General features: G+C 59.4%; 1 protein-coding gene across 6 annotated transcripts in view; it reads left to right on the top strand.

Annotated features, from left to right (window-relative positions):
* Window positions 1-24,029, top strand: part of FOXP4 (forkhead box P4) — a 49,378-nt gene extending 25,349 nt beyond the window's left edge. The window contains exons 3-17 of one of the 6 annotated variants that reach the window (XM_036102150.2): window positions 4,415-4,510; window positions 10,496-10,618; window positions 11,209-11,295; window positions 12,852-12,999; window positions 13,139-13,349; window positions 13,626-13,730; window positions 14,480-14,567; window positions 15,577-15,660; window positions 15,752-15,956; window positions 16,040-16,116; window positions 17,066-17,167; window positions 20,568-20,689; window positions 21,604-21,670; window positions 22,157-22,326; window positions 22,775-24,029. In XM_036102150.2, coding sequence (XP_035958043.2) covers window positions 4,415-4,510; window positions 10,496-10,618; window positions 11,209-11,295; window positions 12,852-12,999; window positions 13,139-13,349; window positions 13,626-13,730; window positions 14,480-14,567; window positions 15,577-15,660; window positions 15,752-15,956; window positions 16,040-16,116; window positions 17,066-17,167; window positions 20,568-20,689; window positions 21,604-21,670; window positions 22,157-22,326; window positions 22,775-22,922 — 1,833 coding nt within the window. In that variant the 3' untranslated portion in view covers window positions 22,923-24,029. Of the gene's footprint in view, window positions 1-4,414; window positions 4,511-10,495; window positions 10,619-11,208; window positions 11,296-12,851; window positions 13,000-13,135; window positions 13,350-13,625; window positions 13,731-14,479; window positions 14,568-15,576; window positions 15,661-15,751; window positions 15,957-16,039; window positions 16,117-17,065; window positions 17,168-20,567; window positions 20,690-21,603; window positions 21,671-22,156; window positions 22,327-22,774 lie in introns of all 6 variants that reach the window. The other 5 variants (XM_078055347.1, XM_078055345.1, XM_078055346.1 and 2 more) reach the window with 5 other exon arrangements.
* The last annotated feature ends 60 nt before the right edge of the window (window positions 24,030-24,089 follow it).

The raw sequence follows: 24,089 nt of genomic DNA, 5'->3' as shown, positions 1-24,089 counted from the left end.
CGGACCTACTGGGTGCCAGGCACTGTGCTAAGTACTCCACGAGCCTCCTGTACTCTTCACAACAGCCCTGGGAACCAAGGGCTTCCTCTACTTCGCAGAGGAAGAAACTGAGGCTCAGAGAGGTACCTTACCCAAGGTCACACAGTATATGGTGGAGCCAGGACTTGGATCCAGATCTCTGACCGGGGTCCATGAACTGAATGGCCTAGTACTGCCTCCTTTGAAGGAAAACTGGACCTTATCCCCCAAACCACAGAGCTGGAGATGAGGTTTTGAGTCCAAGGGGTAGAGAGAGGGGATTTAAGAGGCCTGATGACTCCCAGTTTGCCATTCTGCCCCGAGCCCCCACCCCCACTCCCGTTCCCTCCCTCCTCCTAGGGTTTCCTTGATGGCTTCTCCTTGGTGTGGGATACTAAATGCCTTTTCCCACCCCAGGCTGTATTTGGGTGTCTCTGGCCCTCAGGGAAAGGACATTGAGCTCAGCTTTCTGAAGATTCCTGTCTTGGTCTTGTCTGCCTGCCTGCACCAGCCTTACCTGCCCTTCACCCCTAGACAGCTGAAAGCCCCCAGGCTCAGGGGAGAGCAGAGTCACAGGCCTCGAGGGACCATGCACAAGCTCCTGAAGGCCCCGCAGGGGGCCAGGGGGGCTGGGCAGTCAGAGGTGTCCACTCCATTTCCTGCCCATGGGACCTGGGGTCTCAGTTTCCTTGTCTAGAAGATGGAGACCATGACACGGGCCCTGCCTCACTCAAGGTGGTGAAGCTTCAAGATGTAGCCCTATACAAACACCAGCTCTTGAACTCTGTCCACCTGGCCTGCCTCCCCTATTCAGCGTAGACCAAAATGCATTGCACAAATGAGTCTGCTGTCTGCTGCTGGCCGGGGAGGGGGCTCACAGATGCATTTGACAACATCTGTGTTTTCAAGGGGGCTGTGACCTGGTCGGCATCATCAGAGAAAGTGGGGCTGGCTCTGTCGGGGTGGGGGCCACCATCACCCATGTCTCTCAGCCGTGGGCAGGCTGGTGATGTAATCAGGCCCCAGGGCCAGCAGCTGGTGTAGACGAGGCCTGGTGTGTTGGAGTGGTGGACAGGACTCAGGTGAGGCTTCAGGAAGTCTCCGACCTACCTGATCCCGTGGGTGACCCACCCTGGAGGAGGGCAGCCTGGGCCAGAGGGACCCCCTCGCTCCCAGAGTGCTGTTCCCAGCCGTGGGTCTGGATGTATGGACAATGGTGTGGAGTGGGGAATGGAGCAGCACTGGCGTATGCTGGGACAGGGTCATGTCCAGGCCATCCAGGGAGGGGAGCTTGGACCCCAGGTCCAGGGTCTGCCCATCACCCTTACTCCTGGGCACCCACAGCATGATTTTTCGGTGGTACCCAAACCACTCTAAATTGGGTCAGGGCTGAGCTTTAAGCAAATGACACAAAATGACCTTGGGTTGTCCACTGTCACCTCCCTGTCGCCTCTAAGCACAGGGCCTGTGCATGGTGGGCGGCCGTACATGTAAGTGAACAAATGAAGGAATGAAGGAATGAAGTGCCTGCAGGCCCCTGTGGGCTCCTCCAGCTTCTCCTGCTGCCAGCCTGGGAATAGTTTCAAGGTCTTGAAACTTGAAACTTCTGGACTTGCTGGGCCATTTCACTCCTCTGTGCAGTGGGGGTCGCTGTGCCAGGAACACACTTCAGCTGCCTGGCCCACTGGTCCCCCTGAGGACCTCGCCCCTCAGGACTCCGGTCAGGGGCAGCCAGCGCCGCCACCTTCTCTGGGCTCTGCGGCCCCGTGCTTGCCTGCGCTCCGGCTCTGAGGGGCCTCTGATGGGTTCCGCAGCTCCGCAGCCATGAGTCCTGGGGCAGACCAGGTTGTGTGTGTGTGTGTGTGTGTCTGTCTGTCTGTCTGTCTGTCTGTCTCAGCAGCCAGCACAGCCCCTGGTACACAGCAGGCGCTCAGTAACGTGAAGGAAGAAGTGAGTGGGGGCCGTCCCAGGAGGGTCTGGCCTTGGCTGGGCTCTCTGTCACTTGGCCTGCTGGGGAGGTAAGGCCCAGAGTGGGAGGAGGGCAGGCGGGTGAGTAAAGGATCCATCACAGATTAAGACTATAAGGCCCGTCATTTGTTCCTGTAAATCTTGTAATTTCGTGCTCCAGGGGACCACAAAGTAAGAGAGTCTGAGGGGAGTGAATCCAGCTCCCCGGGCCCCTCCCCCCAGCTTCCCCTGGAAACCCCACCCCTGGGTCACCTGGGCTGGCCAGCTTCTCCAAGCCTTTCTCTTCCCCCCAGTTCTCCCCCTGACCTCTGGCCCCCTACCTCTTTACCCCACACCTCCACCTTTGGAGGACAAGGAGCATGTGTCCAACTCATTAGACCTGGAGGGGGTCACCCAAGCACCTAGAGGCAGGGGCTCCTTCCTGATGACCACATGGCCACCTCCCTTCCTTCCCTCACCGCCTCTCCCCCTTGCCATAGCTCCTCAGAGCCTTTTGACTCAGAGAGGTCAGATTTCTACTTTCTGAAGTGAATCTTGGAAAAGAAACCCCAGGCCACTTGTTCAGGGGAAGAAAGAGGGGCTGGGGAAGGCCTAGGATCTGGGGGGCTGGTGAGGGGCACGCTCATGTGAGCTCCAGGTCTTCTGGGGGCCACATGCCCGCAGATACACCAGGGAGTATTTGGAGACCACGCTAAGGGAAGCTAGATTCAAGGCTGGGGGCGGCTCGGCTATTCGATGACAATGAAGAATGGGCTTCGAAGGGCATGTGTGTACATGCAGTGGGCACTCGTGAGCATTTGCAGGGTGGTGACTGTATGAGTGCATCCGTGTTGCACTGCACAAGGTTTGGCCTTGTTGGTGCTTGTGGTGAGGTCAGAGAACAGAAGTCCACGTGAGGACAAACACGAGTGTGTGTGTGTGTGTGTGTGTGTGTGTGTGTGTGTGTGGACAGAGGTGAGGGAGCCGCAATGAGCACGCTCCATTACATAGGTACACCGGGCAGGAGGCCGTGCTGGCCACCGGCTGGCTGAGCCCATGGAGAGAACCCACATTCCCAAGAAGGGAAGGGAATGGACACTTCTCGATGCCACCTTGGTGCCAAGCTTGGGTCCTTTCATCCCCCTGGTGTTTCAGAGATGGATAGTGTTCCGGGTTTGCAGAAGAGACTGAAGCACAGGGAGAGCATAACGTGCCCAAGGTCATACTGCTGGTCAGCAGCACAACTGGGATTCAAACCCAGGCCTATCTGATGCCAGAGCCCCCTGCCAGAGGCCTGGACGCAACTGCCTGGGGTGCCAAGGGAGATCTTGGCAGAACATGGGGGAAGACAGGTTTTGTGCTCCTGGAATGTGGATTCAGTTCAGGTCCCCACATCCCCTGCCTCTGAACCCCACACTGACCCAGAGTGGGGCAATGGAGGGCTTGGCCATCCTTACGGAGAACTTCCTGGGCTTCCCTCCCTGACCCCCCACTCTCCCACCAGACCTCTCACTGCTCACCTTCCAGGCTCATGGATGGGCTGGAGCTGCTCCCCCTACAAACTCCACACGCCTCCCACTGCTACGACCCTGCTGACTCCCAGTCCAGTCCAAGCCACTGGGGCCTCTGAGCCCAGACCACCACAGTGAGGTCGGAGTTACTCACTGGAGGTTCAGACACACCCTTGAGGACTTGATCGAATTCCCCCGTACCATGAGGCCCTGCACCCAGATCCCTGGACTCAGAAAGTCACACAGTGCTCAGACCCTGACACTCCCCCCTCACCCCCCTCAGCTGGGAGCAGTGACTCCAAGTGAATGCTACTCCCTTTGCTTCCAGACCAGCCACCCGGCCGAGGCTTCCTGGGCTCAGATCCTCTCTCTCACACCTCCTGGCTGTGTGATCCTGGGCAGGTTACTTTACCTCCTGGAGACTGTTTCCTCAGCTGTAGAATGAAACTGATAACCCCTACCTCACAGCCTCACAGGAAGGAGTCAATGAGATCTTGTGTGTAAAGGGCTTGACGCATAGTAGATGCTCAGCAAGTAGTACCTGGTATTAGTACCTGGAGTCCATCTGCTGTACTTTCCCCTGGGATCCTTTTGTGGCCACTGTCCCTTCCATTTGCTGCCCCCATTAAGTCCCAAAAAACCTCTCAGGTCCCAGAGTGAGGCCCCTGTAGGCTCTGATCCCCACACCCTGGCAGCTCCTCTCGGGGACTCCTACATTTAGGCGTACTGCCAAGTCCAAGTGGACCCTGTGACCCTCTCACTCACCCCCGAGACCTTCCACCTTAGCCTGGCCTCCTCCCCCTTACTGCCCCCAGATTCTCCCTAAAACCTGGATGCTGCACGTCCCCTGACGGCCCCCTGCCTCCTCCGGGCCCTTCAGGCCATTGTTGGAGCAGGTAGGCCCTGCGCTGACAGCTGACCGGGCCCCTCTCTTGCAGGCCCTCCAGGTGGCCAGGCAGTTCCTGCTGCAGCAGGCCTCCGGCCTGAGCTCCCCAGGCAACAATGACAGCAAGCAGTCGGCCTCTGCCGTGCAGGTGAGCAGGGGGCAGGGGAGGCCGGGTGGGGAGCGTGGTCTTGGCCCCGGGGACGGCCCGCTGGAGGATGGCTCTGGCCAGTCCCCAGTGCCACAAAGTAGGCAGCTTTCCAGAAGCAAATGCAGTCAGTGCAGGGGTGCGGTGAAGAAACTTCACTTTCTCTTGTCTCCACCTGATCGCCCAGGCCTTCCTGTGCTCAGCCTCTTTGTGTGTGTGGCTCAGAGTTTGTGTCTGCGTTCAGCTCTCGCCCTCTCTGGGTACCTCCCGCTTGCTTCCCTTCCCTGGCTCTGCCCTCTGGGTCCCCGTCCCTTCTCAGGTTTCTGTTTCTCCATCCCAGTGGGTCACTTGGTCTGTCCCTCTCTCCTGGGCTCTTTCTTAGATGCTGAGGTCACCACATGCCCCCTCCCCACCTCTCACCCACCAACTCTCTCTGTCTCCCCCAGTTTCCTGTCTCTTGGTGTCTCTCTGTCTCTTTTGTTTTTCTTTGCACAATCTGCCCTTCTTTCCCCCTTTCCCTTCCCCCAGCTTGCCGGCCCATCTGGCTGGCTGGGGGGAGGGGAGATCTGTGGGAGGTGGGGGGGTGGGGAAGCCGGGCCTTCTGTTTACCTTTTGTGTCACAAAGAACTTGGGAGAATTGCGGTCTGAGTCGGGTGGGTCACGATCCGGGCAGCCAGCTCCCCTCCCCCTGGGCCATGCAGCCCTCCTTCCTCGCTCCCCCACCCCTCCCCACAGCAGCAGGGGAGGCTTGGAATTGGGGAGAGGATTAAGCAGGGCTTTGAAAGGAAGTTTATCTAGGGGAGGAAGGGTGAGCCCGATCCTGAGCGAGAAGCTCTGGAGTTTGTGGGGGTGGGGTGCTGAAGGAAGGAGGGAAGTGAAGAGGACAGCAGGGATGAGGTGCTGGGTGCTCTGAGAAGGACCCAGGACTAGGCTTTGTCCTGGGGTGGGGCGGGGGAGTGGCAGATTCCAGACTCTGAGGAGTATCTGAGTCTTGTGTCAAACAAGCTTAATGTTTGGAAAATGGTTTGAAGAAGTTCAAGGTGACTGACGGATGTGGGGCCCGAGCAGTGGACCTCTTTTAGAAGTCTTGAACCTATTGAGACAGCCCTCAAGGAGGAGGAGTTGGACCAAAATGGGTAGTGGTCTGGGTGGAGAAGTGAGAACCCAGTCCAGAAGGTTAATAATTGGAAGAAGAGAAAGTTCTCACGCTGGAAAGATGTAGAAGGTTCTCGTGCCCATGTGGTGTCAGGACTGGGCCTCTTGGAATTAGGGATCCCCCCACGCCCCCATCTCCCCTGGGTCTGAAATGGCCCTCAGGTTACTGCTCTGAGTCATCCTCACCCTGGGCCCGGCCTCACACCCCCTTCTAAGAGCAGGGAGCAGCATTCCTGTTCCCCCAGCAAGAGAGGGCCTGCTGACCCAAGGCAGGAGGGCAGGAGCTTGATGGTAGTTGGAGGGACTCAGGTCAGACATCAAGAAGGACTTTACAGCTGGCTAGGAGGGGTAGGAAATCTGAAATAATTGAGAAGGGGAGGGAGGCTATGGAATCTTCCTCAGGAGAGTCCCTCACCCAAAATGAGATCAGCCCTGGATGGCTTAGAGTAAGAGGCAGAGGTTTTGGTCAGAGAGACAGAGCAAATGATCCTTTTCTCAGGCCTCCTCTCTCCTTGCTTCCTCCTCCGAATCATTGACTGATTCATCCATTCATCAAATACTTGCTCAGTACTAATGAAACTAACAGCATTTACAGAGTGCTTACCATGGGGCAGACGTTAAGTGCTTTACAAGTGTCATTTGTCTCCCTTTATCCTCACAATCCTGTGGGGTCTAGCGATGCGATTATTAGCCTCATCTTGCAGATGAGGAGACCTTGGCCCAGATAGGTTAGGTCACTTGTCCAGAGACACACAGCTAATAAGGGACAGAGCCAGGATTTGACCCCAAACAACTAGCTCCAGAATTTAGACTTGAATGCCTACACTGTGCACAGCAGTGAACACCAGTAGTCCCCAGGTGCAGAGCCCCGGCCGGATGATGCTCTGGGTTCAGGGAGATGGGGTTCATGGGGCCGTGTCTGAACTTCCCCAGGAGCCTGGTGCTCCAACTCTTGACCCTCTTCCTCTTCCAACCATGGATACCTTCCTTGCCTCTCATCCCCATCTTTGGTTCACAGTCTCTAAGGAGGTGGAGCTTCTGTCCCTGAGTGGGGCCCAGGGCCTACAAATTGCTTCTCTGTGAATAAAGTGGTTAATGAAGAAAGATAGATGGCCACTTATTTCTGGTGGCCCCCACATGACACTGCTCTGCTCCCCAGTGCAAGGCAGGATTGACTGCCTCACCTCCCAACTGTGTTCACCACCCCTCTCCTGGAGCCAGCTTCAGAAGTTTCTAGAACCATGTTAGTCTCCAGCTCCAGCCAGGAGATGGCCTAGTTTGTGCCCAGGCCTGTGCCCCAGGCAGGGAGAGGTCAGTTACCGAAGGCAGCAAAGGTAGCTGGGAGTTTTAGGGGGCGGAAGGGACGGTGGCTAGGGCCAGGGCCCTTAGCTCTGCCCAGCATCCATAGCATCTTCTCAGCGCCCCTGAGGCTGACCCTTCCAGAATTTCTGGAAATTCGTCTTGGTGCCCCATCACTTCTTTCTTGCTGCAGCCCCAGCCCAGAACTAGTCTGAGGACTTCCTTCTGGTCTTCTACAAGGGAGTTTAACCTAAACCAAGCTCTAGCCTGGTCTCCCCACTTGAGCCAAGACCCTAGACCCCACTTCAGAGTTTGAGTCTGGGTCCTTGATTCTGGCACCAAATTGCATCCGTGCGGTGCTCAGCCTCCCCACCCTCAGCCCCCGGACAAGCTTCCTCTCTGTAAGCTGCCACCCAGCCCAGCACACTGTACTCATGGTGGGTGGAGGACCCAGGGGCCTGGGCAGGGTCCCTGAGGGAGGGCCTGGAGGCAGCTGTGGGCATTCAGCCCATGGCTCACACTGCCTTTAGTAAGCATTTAGCTGCCTTGGCCACTCTCCAGACAGTGACTCACGGGCCTTGCTGAGCTGACAAGCTGACAGTGTCTATCCTGGCACATCCTAGAGGGGTCAGCGGGGACACCAGGGGAGCTCCAACTCAGCTCTCAGAACCCTAAGGGGCGTGGGGGGATGGGGTCAGCCAGCTCAGGAGCTCAGCATGCGGCAGCCACCTCCCTGACCTTTCTTGACCCCCTGGGCCCGGTGGACAAGTACACACAAGGTAATCCGTCTGCATCTCTGCAGCCGCCTCTCCGGCCAGCTGTTCGGCCAATTGGCAGGAATGGTGGGGGCCAGGGAGGCCTTCCAAGGTCATCTCTTCCATTCCCCCGCGTCCAAGTAGGAAAGCCCCAAGGAAGGAAATGCCACATCCTTTTTTGCATGCCACTCACCGTGACTCACAGCCCTATGGCTGGAAAGATCCCCGGGTGTCTGGTCTGTCTCCCTGCCTGGGCCGTGTCCATCTCTAGTTCAGTCCTCCCAGGATGAGAAGGACAGGCCCTGGGCGCTGGTCCTCAGGGACCCGGCTGGCCATGCGGTGCCTTCTTGGGTTGGAGAAGTCATGGAGACAGGAGAGGGAAAGGAGGAGAAAAGAAAAGAGGAAAACCCAGAATGTTTTACAAAGAAGTTTTCTCTACATTTGCATAGAATTTAATGGCCTACAAATCACTTTCATTTACCCCTATTCCTACTGTCCCTTTGGGGACAGACCAGGTTATTTTAGTTCTCTAGGTCTCAGTTTTCTCATCTGTAAAACAGTAACGACGATTAGACCCACCCCCATTTGCTCTGAAGATTTAGCCAAGTGCCTAAAGGCATGTAATTAGCAATTAGCGGTCTGGGTGGAAAAGGTGAGGCGGGCTGATTTCAAAAGAATAGTCCCTGTCAGGGACAAGAGCCTAGGTCACCTGACTCAGAAATCCAGGACTCTGAGCTCTGTGCTACCATGATGGACACCCCCACAGGAGGAGGAGGACAGAAAGGACGGCTGAGCCTTGCCTCCCAGTCTCAGGGGCACCCAGCAAGGGACACAGGCTGGCTCCGCAAGGGGTGTGGGTCTGTGCCACGTCTGCCCCCTCGCCCAGGCCCCTCGGAGAGTGAGGACCAGAAGACCCCTCCGGCCTGGCTTTCCTGAGTCCCCTCCAGATACAGTTGTAAAAAGGGAGCTTGGCCTTTGGATCTCCAGCCTCCTCGACCCCTCCGCTCCCTGGATAATTCAGTTTCCACCCACGCTTCTTAACCTTCCTCAAGATCTGCTCCGAGGTAGGGAAGGCAGTGTAGACAGGGAAACCACCAGGAGCCATGGAGTTCACAGACCCGGGCTTGAATCCCAACCCTGCCAGTTAAGGTTCCTCATTAGAGGCCCCTGGGAGCCTTCATTCACACAGAGCGTTCACTGCTAAAGAGCTAGGGCATGCCCCTCCCAGGGCTGTTGGCACAGAGCTGGCTGGGATAAAGGAGAAAAGCCCAGGGCTGGGGCTCAGCCACGAGTTATCGGGGTGGGGCGTAAGAAGAATTGGGGGCACTGGGACTTCCCCCGATGTCCCTGGGTCCGCTACACTTCCCCAGCTGCTCTTCTGCCAGGGGATTCCCTAACTGGTGGCTTGAGGCTGAGTCCTGCCCCTGGCAGGGATCTGGAAGGGCACCAGCTCCTCCTCCCCTGCCCAAGAACCCATGAGGCTAGGGAGAGGTGACAGGGGCCACAAGTCCCCTGAGGATATAACCTGTCACATCCTGCCCAGGACAAGTCCCTGCAGGATACTCCTCCCTGACTAGGCTGCCCGAACCCCTCCCTCCCCACCCCTGGGCTGGCAGAGGGGCCTCTGATCTGCTGGGGAAGGTATTTCAGCTCAGCGGAGCAAACACTCAGTGAGTGCCTGCTGTGTAGAAGGGGGGGCGGGGGGCGCTTCTAGGGCTTGGCAGTGGGAGGGGAGATGAGACAAGCCAGGCTCCGAGCCCCATACAGGGCACCTGTCCTGCCAGAACAGCGGGACAAGACAGTGTTGCAACTGGGGCCTCCCTGGCTATGAGCGCCCAAAGCCCGGGGATTTCAGGGAGGTGGGACAGAAAAAAGAATGATGTTCTTGCTTTTCCAGGAACCTTTTGCTGGTAGCTAGGTTCTCTGAGCCTCCTCCAGAGGCCTAAGCCAGGGCAGGGGATAGAGAGCTGCTCCACTCTGAGAATCCTGCATGTTCCTGCCAGAAGGCGTCCTCTCTCTCATAGTTCAGTGCCTGGTTTAGGCTTTGAGGAAACCGACACCCCAAAGACAGCAAGTGACTTCCCTGGAGGGCACACAGCAAATTCGGTCCAGAGCTCGGAGTAGCAGCCTGCCGCCTGACTCCCTGCCTGGTGTTCTTTCCCAGCCCGCTTTGGCTTGACTAAACCTATATACACCCAGGCGGGCACTCGCTGGGTCAGCTCTGGCCTCTGTGTGTGCCCTCCAGACAGCCGTGCCGCAGTATGTGACGTGTATGGGATCAGAGCCAAAGTCCAGGTCCTCATGCCATGTGGGCCGCAGACTGCCCTCCGGCCAGGCCCGCCTCGGAGATAGGGCTCTCGGAACGGACCAAGCAAGAGCTGGGGATGGCTAGGTGTGGCCCGTCCCCATCGCTGGGGGAGAAAGCCTGCAAGGCATGGATATGGGTTCTACCGACTGGTGTCACTGGGGTCTGTTCTTGGTGCTCTGGAGAAAGTGCCTCCTGCGGTAACAGCCCACCCTCATGGGCACCTGCTCTGTACCCGGCTCTGTTCTCAGTGTCCATTCATTAAGCCTCATGAGAGCCCTAAGAAGTGGGCACTGCGCTACTGCCCTTCAGAGACAGGGACATGGAGACCAGGGCGGTAAATCACTTGTCTAAAGACACACAGCTCGTAGGTGGCAGAGCTAGAATTTGAACCCATGCCGTCTCCCTCCGGTCCGCACTGCCATCCTGTGGGCGGGAGCGCGGGGAGCAGGCTAATGGGGCCCGATCCCACAGGTGCCTGTGTCGGTGGCCATGATGTCGCCGCAGATGCTTACCCCCCAACAGATGCAGCAGATCCTGTCGCCCCCACAGCTGCAGGCCTTGCTCCAGCAGCAACAGGCGCTCATGCTGCAGCAGGTGAGTCTGGCCCCAGGGCAGCTGGGAGGTCGCAGAGGGGAGGGTGGGGCAGGGGAGGCCCTGGCCTCCCACCTCCCACCCTGTTTACTGCCAACATCCCTGCTGGCCAAAGCCCAGGCAGAAACCTGAGAGACTGCTCGGGCTGGATTGATCTGCATTCCTCCAGGGCAGCTGGGGAAAGGTCAGGGGTCAGGCCTCTTCCACAGCAGCACCCCCATGCTCCCCCTCTTGCCGGCCCCACCTCTGTATCCAGAACCCCAGGGAAGGGCAAAGCACTGGAACATCCTGGCACCTCGTCGTGATGTATTCGGGAGACCCAAAGAGAGGCAGGAGAGGGCTCAGAGCTGTGGGGTGAAGCCCCCTCTCCCTTCTCCACTCCCTCCCCATCCAGGCCCTACTGGGGACCCTCAGAGCAGACTGAGGAGAGCAGGCATCTCCCCGCAGGGTGTCTCTTTCACCACCCCAGTGAGACTTCCCTACTTCTGCCTCCAGGAGCCCCGTAACAACAGGGCTGGGGTTGTTCTGGGGTCCGCAGCCCCCGGCACACAGTAACCCCCTCCCCCCCGCGCCCCTCTCCACCTCCCACCCAGCTGCAGGAATACTATAAGAAGCAGCAAGAGCAGCTCCACTTACAGCTCCTCACCCAACAGCAGGCTGGGAAGCAGCAACCCAAAGAGGTAAGGGGCTTGGACAGGCCTGATGTGCCCCCTCAAAGGACCGCTGCCCCAGTCCTCTCCTGGCCAGAGGCTGGGCGTCCCACAGTGGCTAGGAGAGAATTGCCTTGTGGGAATAGGAGACAGATCAGGAAGTGCTGGGAGGGAATCACGGGGCAGGGGGGGAATGGGAACGGTGGGGGGGGGGCGCAGCACACAGTTCTCCGTGCCCTCATCCCCACTCCGTCCTTCTCTCCTTGCCTCGTGTTGTCGGATTAATGAGAACGGGCATCTGGTGGCCCTTGCTCATGACCAGCTGCCTTGTCTGGCCCTTTCCTGCCCACTTGCCTCTTAGTGACTTAGCACCTCAGCGCCCCTCCCCCTGCCCCCGCTGTTTGCTAGTCCCTCAGCAAACCACTTGCACTGCTCCCCCCAACCCTGCCCCAACCTCTGCCACTTCTTGTAATATCCTGCCCTTCCCCTCCAGAGAACTGCCCAGCCTACATCCCGGGCCTCACCTGGGCCACAGTGCCTCCTGAGCTTCCATACCAGGCCCCTGGGCTCCCCCTCCATGTCCCAGACATGTGCCTCCCTCCTGCTGGCCAAACCACAGCCAAGTCCTGAGTTGCCTCTTCCCAGAAGGCTGCCCTGCTGACGCCCAGTCATTTCCCAACGCCCTCAGCCTCCCCCTCAAGGTCTTGTCATTGTTGCATTCCCCGCATTATCTCTAGGCTGGCTTTATTGAATAGCCAGCCCCCCACCCCCCACCCCCAGGGCAGGCAGGCAGCCAGCGACGTCCCTGCCTCCCGAGCACCCAGGACAGGCTTGGCTCCTGGGGCTCAGAAAAGACTTGCTGACGGGCTGACTTGTCAGTGCCTGTGTGAAGAACTGAATGGTGTGTGTGTGTGGGGGGGGGGGAGACAGAGGGAGAGAGCAGAGCTCCAGACCTACAGCGAGCAAGTGAGCAAGTGTGCGCCTGAACAGGAGAGCTGTGACTCTCCCCCAGGCCTGGGTCCCGATGACCAGCTGATGCTGATCTTTTAAGGTCCCGTCAGACTCTTTGATTCCCTGTATCTAAGAAGCAGGAGAGGAGAGGAGCTGGAGGGGGTAGGCCCCCTCCTCAGCGCAGAAGGGGGGCACCCAGGCATGTGGGAAGGGTGCCTGCCAGGCGGGAGTGGCCCCCGGAGTCTGACAGGCTCATCGATCATTGTGATGAGAGCCCCCCTCCTTTCCAGGCGAGCACAGCTGCGGTGCGGGGAGCTGAGGCAGCGGAAGGAGGGGGGCGGGAGCAGGAGGGCGTCGTGCTGAGCGTCTGGGTCGGCTGTGTGTGTTTGCGCGCGCGCGCGGGCGCGCGAGCGCGCGCGTGTGCGTGCGTGCGTGCGTGCGTGTGTTTACTGCGAGGAGGCATGCAGCCCTATGGAAGCTGGGCCGGGAGCAGAGAGGCTGCAGCCGCGGACGCCACTACGACAGCTCCGGGGGCTGACAGGCCCTGGGAGGGGGTGGCTGCAGGGTGGGGGCCAGAGGGCGTGCCCGAGGCTGATGGCACCCCTCTCTGCCCGCCCCCTCGGGCCCCCCACCAGGCACTGGGGAACAAGCAGCTGGCCTTCCAGCAGCAGCTCCTGCAAATGCAACAGTTGCAGCAGCAGCACCTGCTCAACCTGCAGAGACAGGGGCTGGTCAGCCTGCAGCCCAGCCAAGCCTCAGGGCCCCTCCAGACCCTCCCGCAAGGTGAGTGCACCCCCCACCCCCCACCCCCGCCAGCCCAGACCCGGCCTGCAGCCCCCTCCCCCCTTCCCCGCCCCCCCCCCCCCCCCCCGGGGCCAGCTGGGAGGCCCCGCAAGCCTCCTGCCTCTCTCTCCCGCAGCAGCCGTGTGCCCGACGGACCTGCCCCAGCTGTGGAAGGGCGAGGGTGCCCCCGGGCAGCCCGCCGAGGACAGCGTCAAGCAGGAGGGGCTGGACCTCACCGGCTCAGCCACCACCGCTACCTCGTTTGCCGCCCCCCCCAAAGTCTCACCCCCCCTCTCCCACCACACCCTGCCCAACGGACAGCCCACTGTGCTCACACCTCGGAGAGACAGGTGCGAAGCCTAGGCGGGGAGAGGGCACTGCAGACCTGCCCAGGGGCACCCCGGGACCCCGAGGGATGGCACCCGTGGTGAGGGATGGCGGGGGGAGGCGGAGCTCGGGAACCCGGAAGTTTACCCCTCTCCCAGGGCACACACAATTGTTTTCAGCCTCTGGGAAACCCATATTAGGGACAGAAACATCACCAGCAGGGGAACCAAGCCGAACTGGCCCCAGGGCTATTGGGGTCTTCACGGTCCCTGACCACTGCCTCCCTCTTGCTCTCCTAGCTCCTCCCACGAGGAGACGCCAGGCTCCCACCCCCTCTACGGACACGGAGAGTGTAAGTGGCCAGGCTGTGAGACCCTGTGTGAAGACCTGGGCCAGTTTATCAAGTAAGTGTTGCCCCCACTCTCCATTTCCCCTCCCCAGCAGCCTTTCCACAGGGCCCCTCACCTCCCCAGCCGGCCACCTAGCTTGCCTCTCTTTGGTCCTTCAGCCACCAGCTGTCCTGCTGTCCTCACCCCTGGGGCGCCTAGCCTAGCTCCTTCCCTGCCCCCACCAGCTCCCCGATCCCCCCCCCCATCTATATTTGCAGGGACCTGCAGGCTTCATAAACCCCGTCCCCAGGCTGTTAGAGCCCCTCAGGGTAGGGGTGTGAGGAGCAGGAGAGGACACCCCCGCTGCCTTCCCCGGCTTCCCCCAGACTCAGCCCGGGAGACTGATGGCCGAGTGACAGGCCGGAGGCCGGTGGACAGGCAGGGCGGGAGGCGGCCAGCTGCCACAGCCGTGCCAGGCTCTGTCACTGACTGATTAACTCTGCTGTCTCCCAGACCCTTGCAGCATCAGGGTCAAACAAATTGTTTTCACGCTTCGTCAGAGGTTTACTTAATTAGTTCATTTGCAATTAGATCTCTCTGTAGCTGGGATTTTAGCAAAGACATCAAAGGAGGCTGATGAGAAGGCAGCTTCCTTCGTTGCCCCATTGCCCCGGTTTTTTTGTTTTGTTTTGTTTTTTTCCCCCCACCTCTTTCCCTTTGTATCTCTTGGTCTGTCTGCTTTCCAGGCTGTGGGCGGGATGGGAGGGTGGTGGCTGCAGGCAAAATAGGGCCCACTGTGTTCTCTGCCCCCTCGTGCCCCGAAGACACCTCAACACAGAGCACGCCCTGGATGACCGGAGCACAGCCCAGTGCCGCGTACAGATGCAGGTGGTGCAGCAGCTGGAGATCCAGGTGCGGCTCTGCGACGCTCGGGACGGGCCCGGCCCACCCTCACTCAGCACTGACTCGCCAGGAGGGCTGCAGAGGGTCTGGAGGATGGGCCATCTTACGCTTTCTTGCTCCTAAGTCCCAAGGTCGTGAGGTGATTGCAGTTAGATTCTCAGGAGCAAACCAAGGCTGGGGTGTATCTGCTGGGAGGCCCAGAAGAGCAGCATCCATATAAAAACCATAAAAATACCAACAGCTAACATACGGAGCACTTACTTGGTGCTGACTTAAATACTTTACCTATAGAATTCCAGGAGTCCTAAACAACGGTATATGGCAGGTACTATTCTCCTCCCCACTCTACAGATACGGAAAACTGAGGCCCAGAGAGGTGAAGTGACTTGCTTCTGCTCACTCACCCCAGTGGGTGGCAGAGCCGGGATCAGCCTCGGCTGTCTGGCTCCCGAGTCTACACCCTGTAGCACGTAGTACTCAGGATAGTCCGGCATTTCCCTCTGGCACCTAGCAGAGCGCCCTGCCATGAGAGGGTAGTTGTGAAAGACCTATTGAATTTATGAATGGGGGTGAATGAATCATTCATCCATTCCTGTGTTTCCATTCATTGCACGAGGACCCTCTCACACACAAGTGCCACTGAACTTGGGTGTTGTTCAGCCACAGCCTCTGCCTTCGATGGGGAGAAAAAGCATGTGTTGTTAGCAAGGGGGCCCCTGACCTGTAGCTCAGCAAGCTGAGCTCGAGCCTGGGGCGCATGGTCTGGAGGAGAAGTGGGGAGGGCTTCACGGAGCCGGCAACCCCAGGCCCTGGCCTTAAGGGTGGGAGGGGGCAGAGCAGAGCTGAGGCCTTCTAGGAGCAGGGGACAGAGGGAGCCAGATGCTGATGTGTGGAGGAGAGGGGTGGTGGGAAGAGGGGTTTTCTTGGGTGTCTGGTGGGGGAGAGGTGGGATGTGGAGGAGGAAGAGGACTGGACCCCTCGGGGGCTTAGCCCCTGCCCACATCCCGCCTCTCCACAGCTCGCCAAGGAGAGTGAGAGGCTGCAGGCCATGATGGCCCACCTGCACATGCGGCCCTCCGAGCCCAAGCCCTTCAGCCAGCCAGTGAGTGACTCTCCCCTCCCTGCGGCCCTCCCAGGACCCCTGGGACTCCCACCCTTGGCGCTGGTCTCAGCACCCTCCCCGTTGCTCACAGCTGAACCCGGTCCCCGGCTCCTCATTCTCCAAGGTGACCGTCTCTGCAGCAGACTCATTCCCAGATGGTCTCGTGCACCCCCCCACCTCGGCCGCTGCCCCTGTCACCCCCCTACGGCCCCCTGGCCTCAGCTCTGCCTCCCTGCACAGCGGGGGCCCCGCCCGCCGGAGGAGCAGTGACAAGTTCTGCTCCCCCATCTCCTCAGGTAAGGACTGCTAGGAGGGTCATCCCCTCCCCCCAAGCTGGACCCCCCGTCCGGCTACCTCATCCTCTGCCTCTCTCCCCCAGAGCTGGCCCAGAATCATGAGTTCTACAAAAACGCCGACGTCAGGCCCCCCTTCACCTACGCCTCCCTCATCCGCCAGGTGAGCATGGAAGGTAGACAGAGGGGCTGGGAAGGGCACCCAGGCTGCACCCCCACCTCAGTGTCCCAGCCTCCATGAGGGTCCTGGGGCCGGAGGAGAGACTTCCCCTCCCACACCTGTCCTCTCCCATGGGCACAAGGGCTTTCCTTCCCGGCTGGACGGCCTCTGGCCCAGGCTCCGTCTGAGTCCGTGCGCTGCTCGTGCGGGCGTCCCTCTGAGGGCACACACGCTGGTTTTGCTGACCCACTGTGTCATTCATTCTCTCATTCCCATGTACGTACGCTCCTGGGAGACTATTTTCTGATAGACTTACGGTCACTCTCAGTTGGCTGCCACCTGCCCGCCTGCCCCTCCTTTCCTCCCTCCCCGCCAACCCTCTCTCTCTCTGTCTCTCTCTCTCACACACACACACACACTCCTCAGTTCCCTCCCTCACGTCCTTAATGCTCACTAATATTCATATGAACAGGCATTTGCACAGATGTCTTCTTGCTCTGACCTCCCAGGTAGGCACACACATCCTCATACATATCCCTATATATGCACACATACCCCACCTCATGCTTAGGGCACCCTTTGCCAAAATCAGGATAAATTGCAGATAGCCCCCACCCCGTGGATATCTCTCTCCCAAGAATACTGCTTCATTTTCCTTCCAGGGCGGGGGCCCTTGACACCAGTTCCCCTCCAGAAGGAGTTCATGTGCTCCTTGCACAAATACATAGCCCTTGAGGCTCGTGTTTCCTTCGGCCTCTGGCTGGGCCATAAGCAGCCTGCCCCATGCAGGGGATCGACGACACCCACCAGTCCTCCTGTCCACAAGCCTCTGTAGTGGGCATCCTCTGTTCTCAGGGCTGAGAGTCGGGGGCCAGGCAGAAGGGAGAGAGCACAGGCCTGTGACCCTTCAAGGCCCAGACTGAGGGTCCCTCTGCTTCTTTCTGGCCCACAGGCCATTCTGGAAACCCCTGACAGGCAGCTGACCCTGAATGAGATCTATAACTGGTTCACCAGGATGTTCGCCTATTTCCGGAGAAACACTGCCACCTGGAAGGTGAGGCATGCTCCTTCCTCCTTGCCAAGGGCCCCAGTCACCCTCAGACATCTCCACATCTCCTTGAGACCAAGGCTGCGTCACATTTAGTCCCCTCAGAGGGGCAGTTCTGCAGAAATGGCCCCAGTAGGGCCTGGGCCGCACCATGGGCCCCTCCACTCTCATCATGGGCTATGGAATGTTCTCTAACTGCCCCTTAATAGCCCCTTCTTTCCAGCCCTGTGCTGCCTTCTTTCTGGCAAGAAATTCTCCCCTTTCCTGGAGTGCTTCCCTACAGGCCCCACGAAGTAGGGCCTCCAGAAGTCCGTAATGCCTGAGCCTGTTAGGGAGGCCTGGGTTACATTCTCAAGAGACCCTAAGGGTCTGGGTACCTTGGCTAAAGGTGCATGCTCTGTAGCCGGGGGGTGGGGTGGGCAGTGTGCAGGCGTGGCCGCGTGGACTGTGTACTGGGACGTAACCACAGGCTCCCCCACCCTCTCCCCAGCTCTGCCATGGCGGCAGGAAGATAATTGTCTCCATCCAATTAGTCGTTTCAACACCTTCAGCCATAGAGTTTTCTCGGGGGACCAGAGGCAAGGAAGGGAGGGACCCTAAAAAAATGGGACACAGAGATGTGGACTGGGGCACTCAGCCATTTGTTTTCCCATAGCCAAGATGGAAGGGAGGTGTGTGTCTGTGTGTGTGTGTGTGTCTGTCTGTCTGATGGGTGAGAATCTTAGTGTCTGTGCAGCAGAGTGGAAATTGGGAGGGGGTGGAGGGAAGGAGAAGGGAGTGTTGGCGCCCTGCGGGGAAGGTTAGACACCGGGGAAGGAGTCCTTAGCTCAGAACCTTAATTGGATCCCTGGCTCTTGAGTCCCCCTGCTGGCCAGCTCGGAAACTGCAGCAAAACAAGCTCCCCCACCTCCTGGCCAGCTTTCAACAAGTGTCACTGAGGCCCCCTCCCCACCAGTGCCGGGCTGGGTGGGGTCTACACAGGGCCCAGTCTCCTCTGCACTGAGACGTGCTAACCGCAGCAGGAGAGACTGCTCCACGACCTTCCCTATCCCCGCCCTGGGGAGAGAGGCTTCGAGGCTGGGGCAGCTACTCTGATTGGCTGTGAGTGATGTCATTTCCTGCCAGCCTGGTCCTGCCCTCTCCCTGAGCCAGCAGGGCCTTGCTGGGGCGCTGGGTCCAGTCTCCAACCTTCCGGGCCAGTTTGGGTACCAGGTTTTAGAAAGTGATAGAGTCCTCTACAAACATAAAGGATCATTAAAGCTGTTATCTAATGTTTATGTTCATAACGCAGGTTAATTCTCTACCTGTAGGGGTGAGACTAGAGAGCCTTGTTTCCAAGACAGCTTCCTCCTTGGGGGCAGTGTCCCTCACCCACCTACCCTCCTTTCCTGTTCCCTCCTTTCTCGAGATCAGGAGGAGCTGCTTTGGGTGATTTCCTTAAACCCCTCAAGGACCGTCCTGAAGCCCCTCCCGTTTAGCTGAGCCCCTTTCGCCTTCCATGCCACCTTCGGTGGTCGCCCGGCCAGGGTCATCCCAGTGGTGTGTCTCTCACCCCCGGGTCTTCACCTCCACGTCCCCTCACCTCGTGTGGGTCCCGATGCGACACTAGCTGAATGAGCAGGTGACCATCCTAGTGAGCAGCGTTCTCCTGCTGTTTCTGCGACTTCCTCCCTGTGGCACAGCAGAATCTCTCTCAGCTTGAGGTCCACTTCGACCTTCAGGATTTTTGCAGCCAAGCTTCCTTCACGTTTCTTGGGAAATATAGCCTGTCTACACCCAACTGTTCGCCTTCCACCATCCACCCATTTATCTACACCTTGAGGTCCCTCTTCTCCTCAACTCCTCCTCCTCTTTCCATCCTCCCTCTTTCACCCTCTCTGGCCCACAGCCTGAGATGCTGTCCACTTCGGACCAGGGCAGAAGGGCTCAGGAGCCAGCATGGGCCAGGCCAGCTGCCGTTCATCCGGGGACAGAGCTGCCATCTGCCAAGCTGATGGTCCTCACCAGCCCTCCCTCTGTGTCCATCCCCTCCCAGGGCCCATGTTGTGGGCCCGTCCTTTTGTTTACGCAGCCCCCGCCAGACCCCTTAAATTGCCGTTAATGTTTCAGCGTAACGAATTAGTCTCTCATCACGAATCAGGCTTCGAAATGAGGGAAAAAAGCCCCGGTGAGGCCATCCTCGGAAATTGGGGTCATTCTCATTTGCAAAGCGGAGGATCGGAGCCCCGTAATGCGGGCAAATTTATTCCGAGGCAGGAGCCCCGGCGTGATTAGGCCCTTTGTAATTATCGCTCCAAGAGATTCCACTCCAGCCGCCCGCCTCCCTCGTGGATTAGCAAGCGAGTCGGAAAAATACACAGGATTTAATTAGAGGCAAATTAAAATTGGTAATGAAATCGGGCCAGTTGCAAGTGGCAAGAGTTGGAAGGGAGAGAGGAGGAGGGGATCTCCAGGGGCATGGGCTGCCCGCCCTGCCGGCTTTCTTCCCCGTTTAGAAATGTAAAGAGGAGACAAGGATGGGGACGAGGCGGGGGAGGCTGAGGGAGGACAGGTAACAGGGACAGGGACAGCTGATGGGGAGGGGCGTGAAGCTGAGAAAGGAGAGTACAGAGACAGGACTGAGGGACATGGAGGGAGTGGGTGGACTCGGGCCCTCATCTAGGCCCCCCGGGGGGGATGGAGCCAAGCCCTCCCTCCTTACCCAAGTGTCCTACAATTCAGATGGCCTCAATTCCTGAAGTCACCCTGCCAGGAGGAGGTGGGAGCGACAAGGTGACTTTCCCTCTTTTCTCTCCTCTTCCTGCCTCACAGCTACTAAACCTGTGCTCTTCTTTCTCCCAGTTTATTTCAACAAGTATATATGAGAGGCCTGCTCTATACTTCATGCTCTTAAGCTGTCTCTTCTCGAAGCCATGGCTCCCACACTCCTAGAGGCTGAAGAATGTTGCAGCGAGGGTTTCTGATTTATTTCCAAAACTTGTAAAGCCGAATGCACCTGAGATAACAGGTCCCAGGCTCGCTGATGGGCCAGGGCCCAAGTGTGGGCTCATGGCAACCAGGGGCCCCAAGTGACAGCTACCTGTGTCTGATCAGTGCTGCCGGGAAAACAAATGATTCCTACCTGGATAGTGTTCAGTTGGTAGACAGTTTTCCAAAACACGGCAGGGAGAAGGGGAGCGGATCATAAAATGGGTTGTCAGCAACAAAGACCCTGGCGGTCCCTGGGTCCAGGGCAGGAGATAGGCAGGGGGACTCCTCCCTGTGGCAGCCTGCGTGGCCTCGGGCCTGGGGAGGTGCGACGCGGTGGGACTGACTGGGACAGGGACTTTGCTGTGTGAGCTTGCCAGAGCGGGGAAGGGGCCGAGCAGGCTGCCTCTGAGCATGCGCCCTGTCACTGCACCCCCAGAACGCTGTGCGGCACAACCTCAGCCTGCACAAGTGCTTCGTGCGCGTGGAGAACGTCAAGGGCGCTGTGTGGACTGTGGACGAACGCGAGTATCAGAAGCGGAGGCCACCAAAGATGACAGGGTATGTGGGCCCCGCCCTGAGCAGAGGCACCCACCTGCGGCGTGGACTGGGTCACCCCCCATTTGTCTCCAGGACACCCCTGTGTACCCAGTCCTTCCCACTTTGGGGTGAGGTGGGGAGAAGAGGGATGGAGGAACCCAGGGGAGCCCAGAATCTGGAAGTGATAGGTGATCAGACAGAGGACATTTATGTCTTCTTCTGTCCCTATTTCTGACTGAGGGAAGGAGCCTGAGGGCCTGGGACCAGAGAGAGACGGAGACCCAAAGTAGCCGTGGTCGGAGCTGGGACATGGGCAGATGGCAGCTAGAAGACGTGGGTTCCAGTGCACCTTTGCTGCTCCCTGGCTGTGTGACCTTGGGCCAGTTCCTTAACCTCTCATAGATGCTCTGTAAATAGAAGATGGGGGATTAATCCTTATGGAAGAGGGACAGCCTTGAGCCATTGCTTTATCCGACCCAACTCCTGAACACCTTCCCATGCAGAAAAGCCTTTGGTGTGGAGCACACGGGGACCAGCTGAGCCCATGGCTGTTAGATGTCCCAGAATTCAGGATGGCAAGATAGTGTGGGTGTTAGAGATGCGGGACTATCAGGGCTCTAGCTTGGACCTGCCGAACCCTGGAAACAGCAGAGAAAACCCGCTGGGGTGGCATGATGTGAAGACAGGTGTGGGGAGGGATCCCTGTTCCCCCTGCTCCAGAGCCCCGGAGAGCCTCAGCACGGGAGCTGTGAAGGGGCCATGCCCTGTCAGTGTGAGTGTTGAGTAAGACTCAGCAGACAGTGTTCACCCTGCCCTGGCCTCCTAGGATCGGGAATGGAACGGTCCCTGGCACAGAGCAGGGCCTAGTAAGGGTCAGGGCGCAAAGGAGGAGTAAGTGAATGAAGGAACCAAACAGTGCCTTCTCTGTCTTCCAGGAGCCCCACCCTGGTGAAGAACATGATCTCGGGCCTCAGTTATGGAGCACTTAATGCCAGCTACCAGGTGCGTGCACCCTGACCGGAGCCCTCTTCGTCTTGGCCCCTTGCGTCCCTGCCCCCACACACTGACCTTCCCCCACTCTCCCCTGCCAAGGGCCCATCTGTCAGAGGAGGGGCAGGAGGGTGAAGACCACTCTGGGTGGCCCAAACCCCAGCCCTCTGCCCCAGCCCAGCTCCGGGCTCGGCCCCCACCTCTGACTTTCAAGGCTGGGTTCAGGCGGGGCAGAGAGCAAGGAGGGAGGCTGGCATAACCAATGGGGTCCCGTTCCCTCTTGTCAGTCTGGGGGTCCTCTGCCTCCTGGGAAGGGATAGGTCAGGTCCAGGCTCCCAGGAAGGCTGGGAGGTGGCAGCAGGTCAGGGTCATGGTCTGGCCTTGGAGGGCTGTGCTGTTGGCAAGGCCGTCTGCACAGAGACCCCCCCCCCCCCCAAGGGCTGGCTGGAGGCGGGGCAGGGATGCCCTGGACGTCAGCTCACGGGGCCAACCCTCCAGGCTGCGCTGGCCGAGAGCAGCTTCCCCCTCCTCAGCAGCCCTGGCGTGCTGAACCCTGGCTCCGCCGGCAGCCTCCTGCCCCTCAGCCACGACGAAGTGGGTGCCCCCGTGGAGCCGCTCCCCAGCAATGGCAGCAGCAGCCCCCCTCGCCTCTCCCCGCCCCAGTACAGGTGAGCACGCGGCATGGAGCCCCCCCAGTGCCCCCCATGCCCCTGCAGGTGGGATCCCCCTCTTACCACCCTCCCCACAGACACACACACCTGTCTTCCCAGGACAAGTGACCTCTCTCTCTCCCCTCTCCCTTCTTATTCTCCTCCCTCTTCCCCCTTTTTATTCCCCTCTTTGCCGCAGCTTTCCTTCCTTTTCCTCTTCTCCTTCCTCCTCTCCCACTGTTGTCTCCTCCCCTACCAGAGTCACCCTCTCCCCTTCCCAACCTCCCCCTTTGTCAGGAGAGCTCCTGGGGAGAGCTGACCCAAGACGTCAGGCCCCAGGGGCTCAGGGATGATGCGGTCCTGGGGAGGCGAGCTGGGAATAGCCCCCACTGCGCCCCCAAATTCTGGATGTTTTGGGGGGCCAGGGAAGGCCCCTGGGGTGCCCACACGATCGCTCCTGTCACAGCCACCAGGTGCAGGTGAAAGAGGAGCCGGCCGAGGCGGAGGAAGACAGGCGGCCGGGCCCTCCCCTGGGCCCCCCCAACCCCAGCACCGCGGGGCCTCCAGAAGACAGGGACCTGGAGGAGGAGCTGCCGGGAGAGGAACTGTCCTAAGGGCCTCTAGGGGCAGGCTGGGCAGGGGTGAGACCCCTCCCTCCGGAACCCAGGCCCCACCTACCCCCACTCCTCAGCCCCGCCCAAACCTCAAGGCACTTCCAGGACTCAGATGGGGGGGCTGGGCCAGCAACTCCCAATGTGACCTGACTGACAGACGCTCGGGGGCGGGGACGGCCCCGCCCCCGAGGGGACACAGAACCCCTGGTCTGGGACCGGCAGAGGACACGGAGGGCCCAGACCCTTCCTCAGACCCTCCCCTACATCTGAATACCGCCAACCCCCCAACCACCAGCAGCAGCAGGGCCCTCCTCCCCCACCAGCTCTCCCCTACAGGGCCCCTCAGCGCCATGGAGACCCGCAGGCGGGGCTAAGCCACCCCTCTCAAACCCAGGGCCCCTCGCACCTGGCTCTGGCAGTGTGTTCTGGCCAGAGGCCCCCCACTTTCCTAATTTGTGCTCCCTTCCACCTTCTTTTCCGTACTGTGAAGAAATCTCCCCGCTGCCCCCAACTCCCGCCCCTGCCCCGGCCTAGGGCGGCGGAGCTGAAGTTTCAGACCATCCCCAGAAGAAACCAGCCCCCTCAGCTGCGTCCACTCAAAGGCCACAGCTGGGGCGGGACAAGTTGTGTGCCCTGTTGGGGGTTCGGTGGGAGCCAGGCTGCCCGGCTCCAGCCCCTGCCCTCAACCTGAGACAGAACCCAGGCTGAACCGGGCCTCTACCCGCTTCACTGGGTGCTCCTCAGCTGCCCCCCACAACCGGGAGCAGAGCAAGAGGCCCAGCGCCGGCCTCCTCACAGAGGTCCGTGCTAGGTGGACTAATGGAGGGGGGGCCGCTGGAGGGCGCCACGCTGCCCTTGAAGCTGGAGCTGGGGTCAGAGGCGCGGCCAGGGCCACCAGGAAGCATCCTGCCTCTGTCACAGGAAAGGCTGAAACCAGGTTTGAGGGGCAGGTGGTTGCTGTGACCCCGACAGGTCACCCCCAGCCTACAGGTCCCCCACTGTAGTCCTCCCTCAGCACCCCTCCCTGACCCCTCTCCACCACCCCACCCCCACCCCAGTTAAACCAATGACCAAAGACCTTTCTTATGCCGGAAGCAAAAACCAAAACTTTTTGTTGGCTTTTTCCTTTGTCGCCTCCTGCACCCCTTGCTCCTCCTTGCTCCCCGA

Source organism: Halichoerus grypus, chromosome 9 (assembly GCF_964656455.1).
Source record: "Halichoerus grypus chromosome 9, mHalGry1.hap1.1, whole genome shotgun sequence".
NCBI classification, from domain to species: domain Eukaryota; kingdom Metazoa; phylum Chordata; class Mammalia; order Carnivora; family Phocidae; genus Halichoerus; species Halichoerus grypus.
Note: the sequence above shows the minus strand (reverse complement) of the source record. Positions and strands in the feature narration are given on the sequence as shown.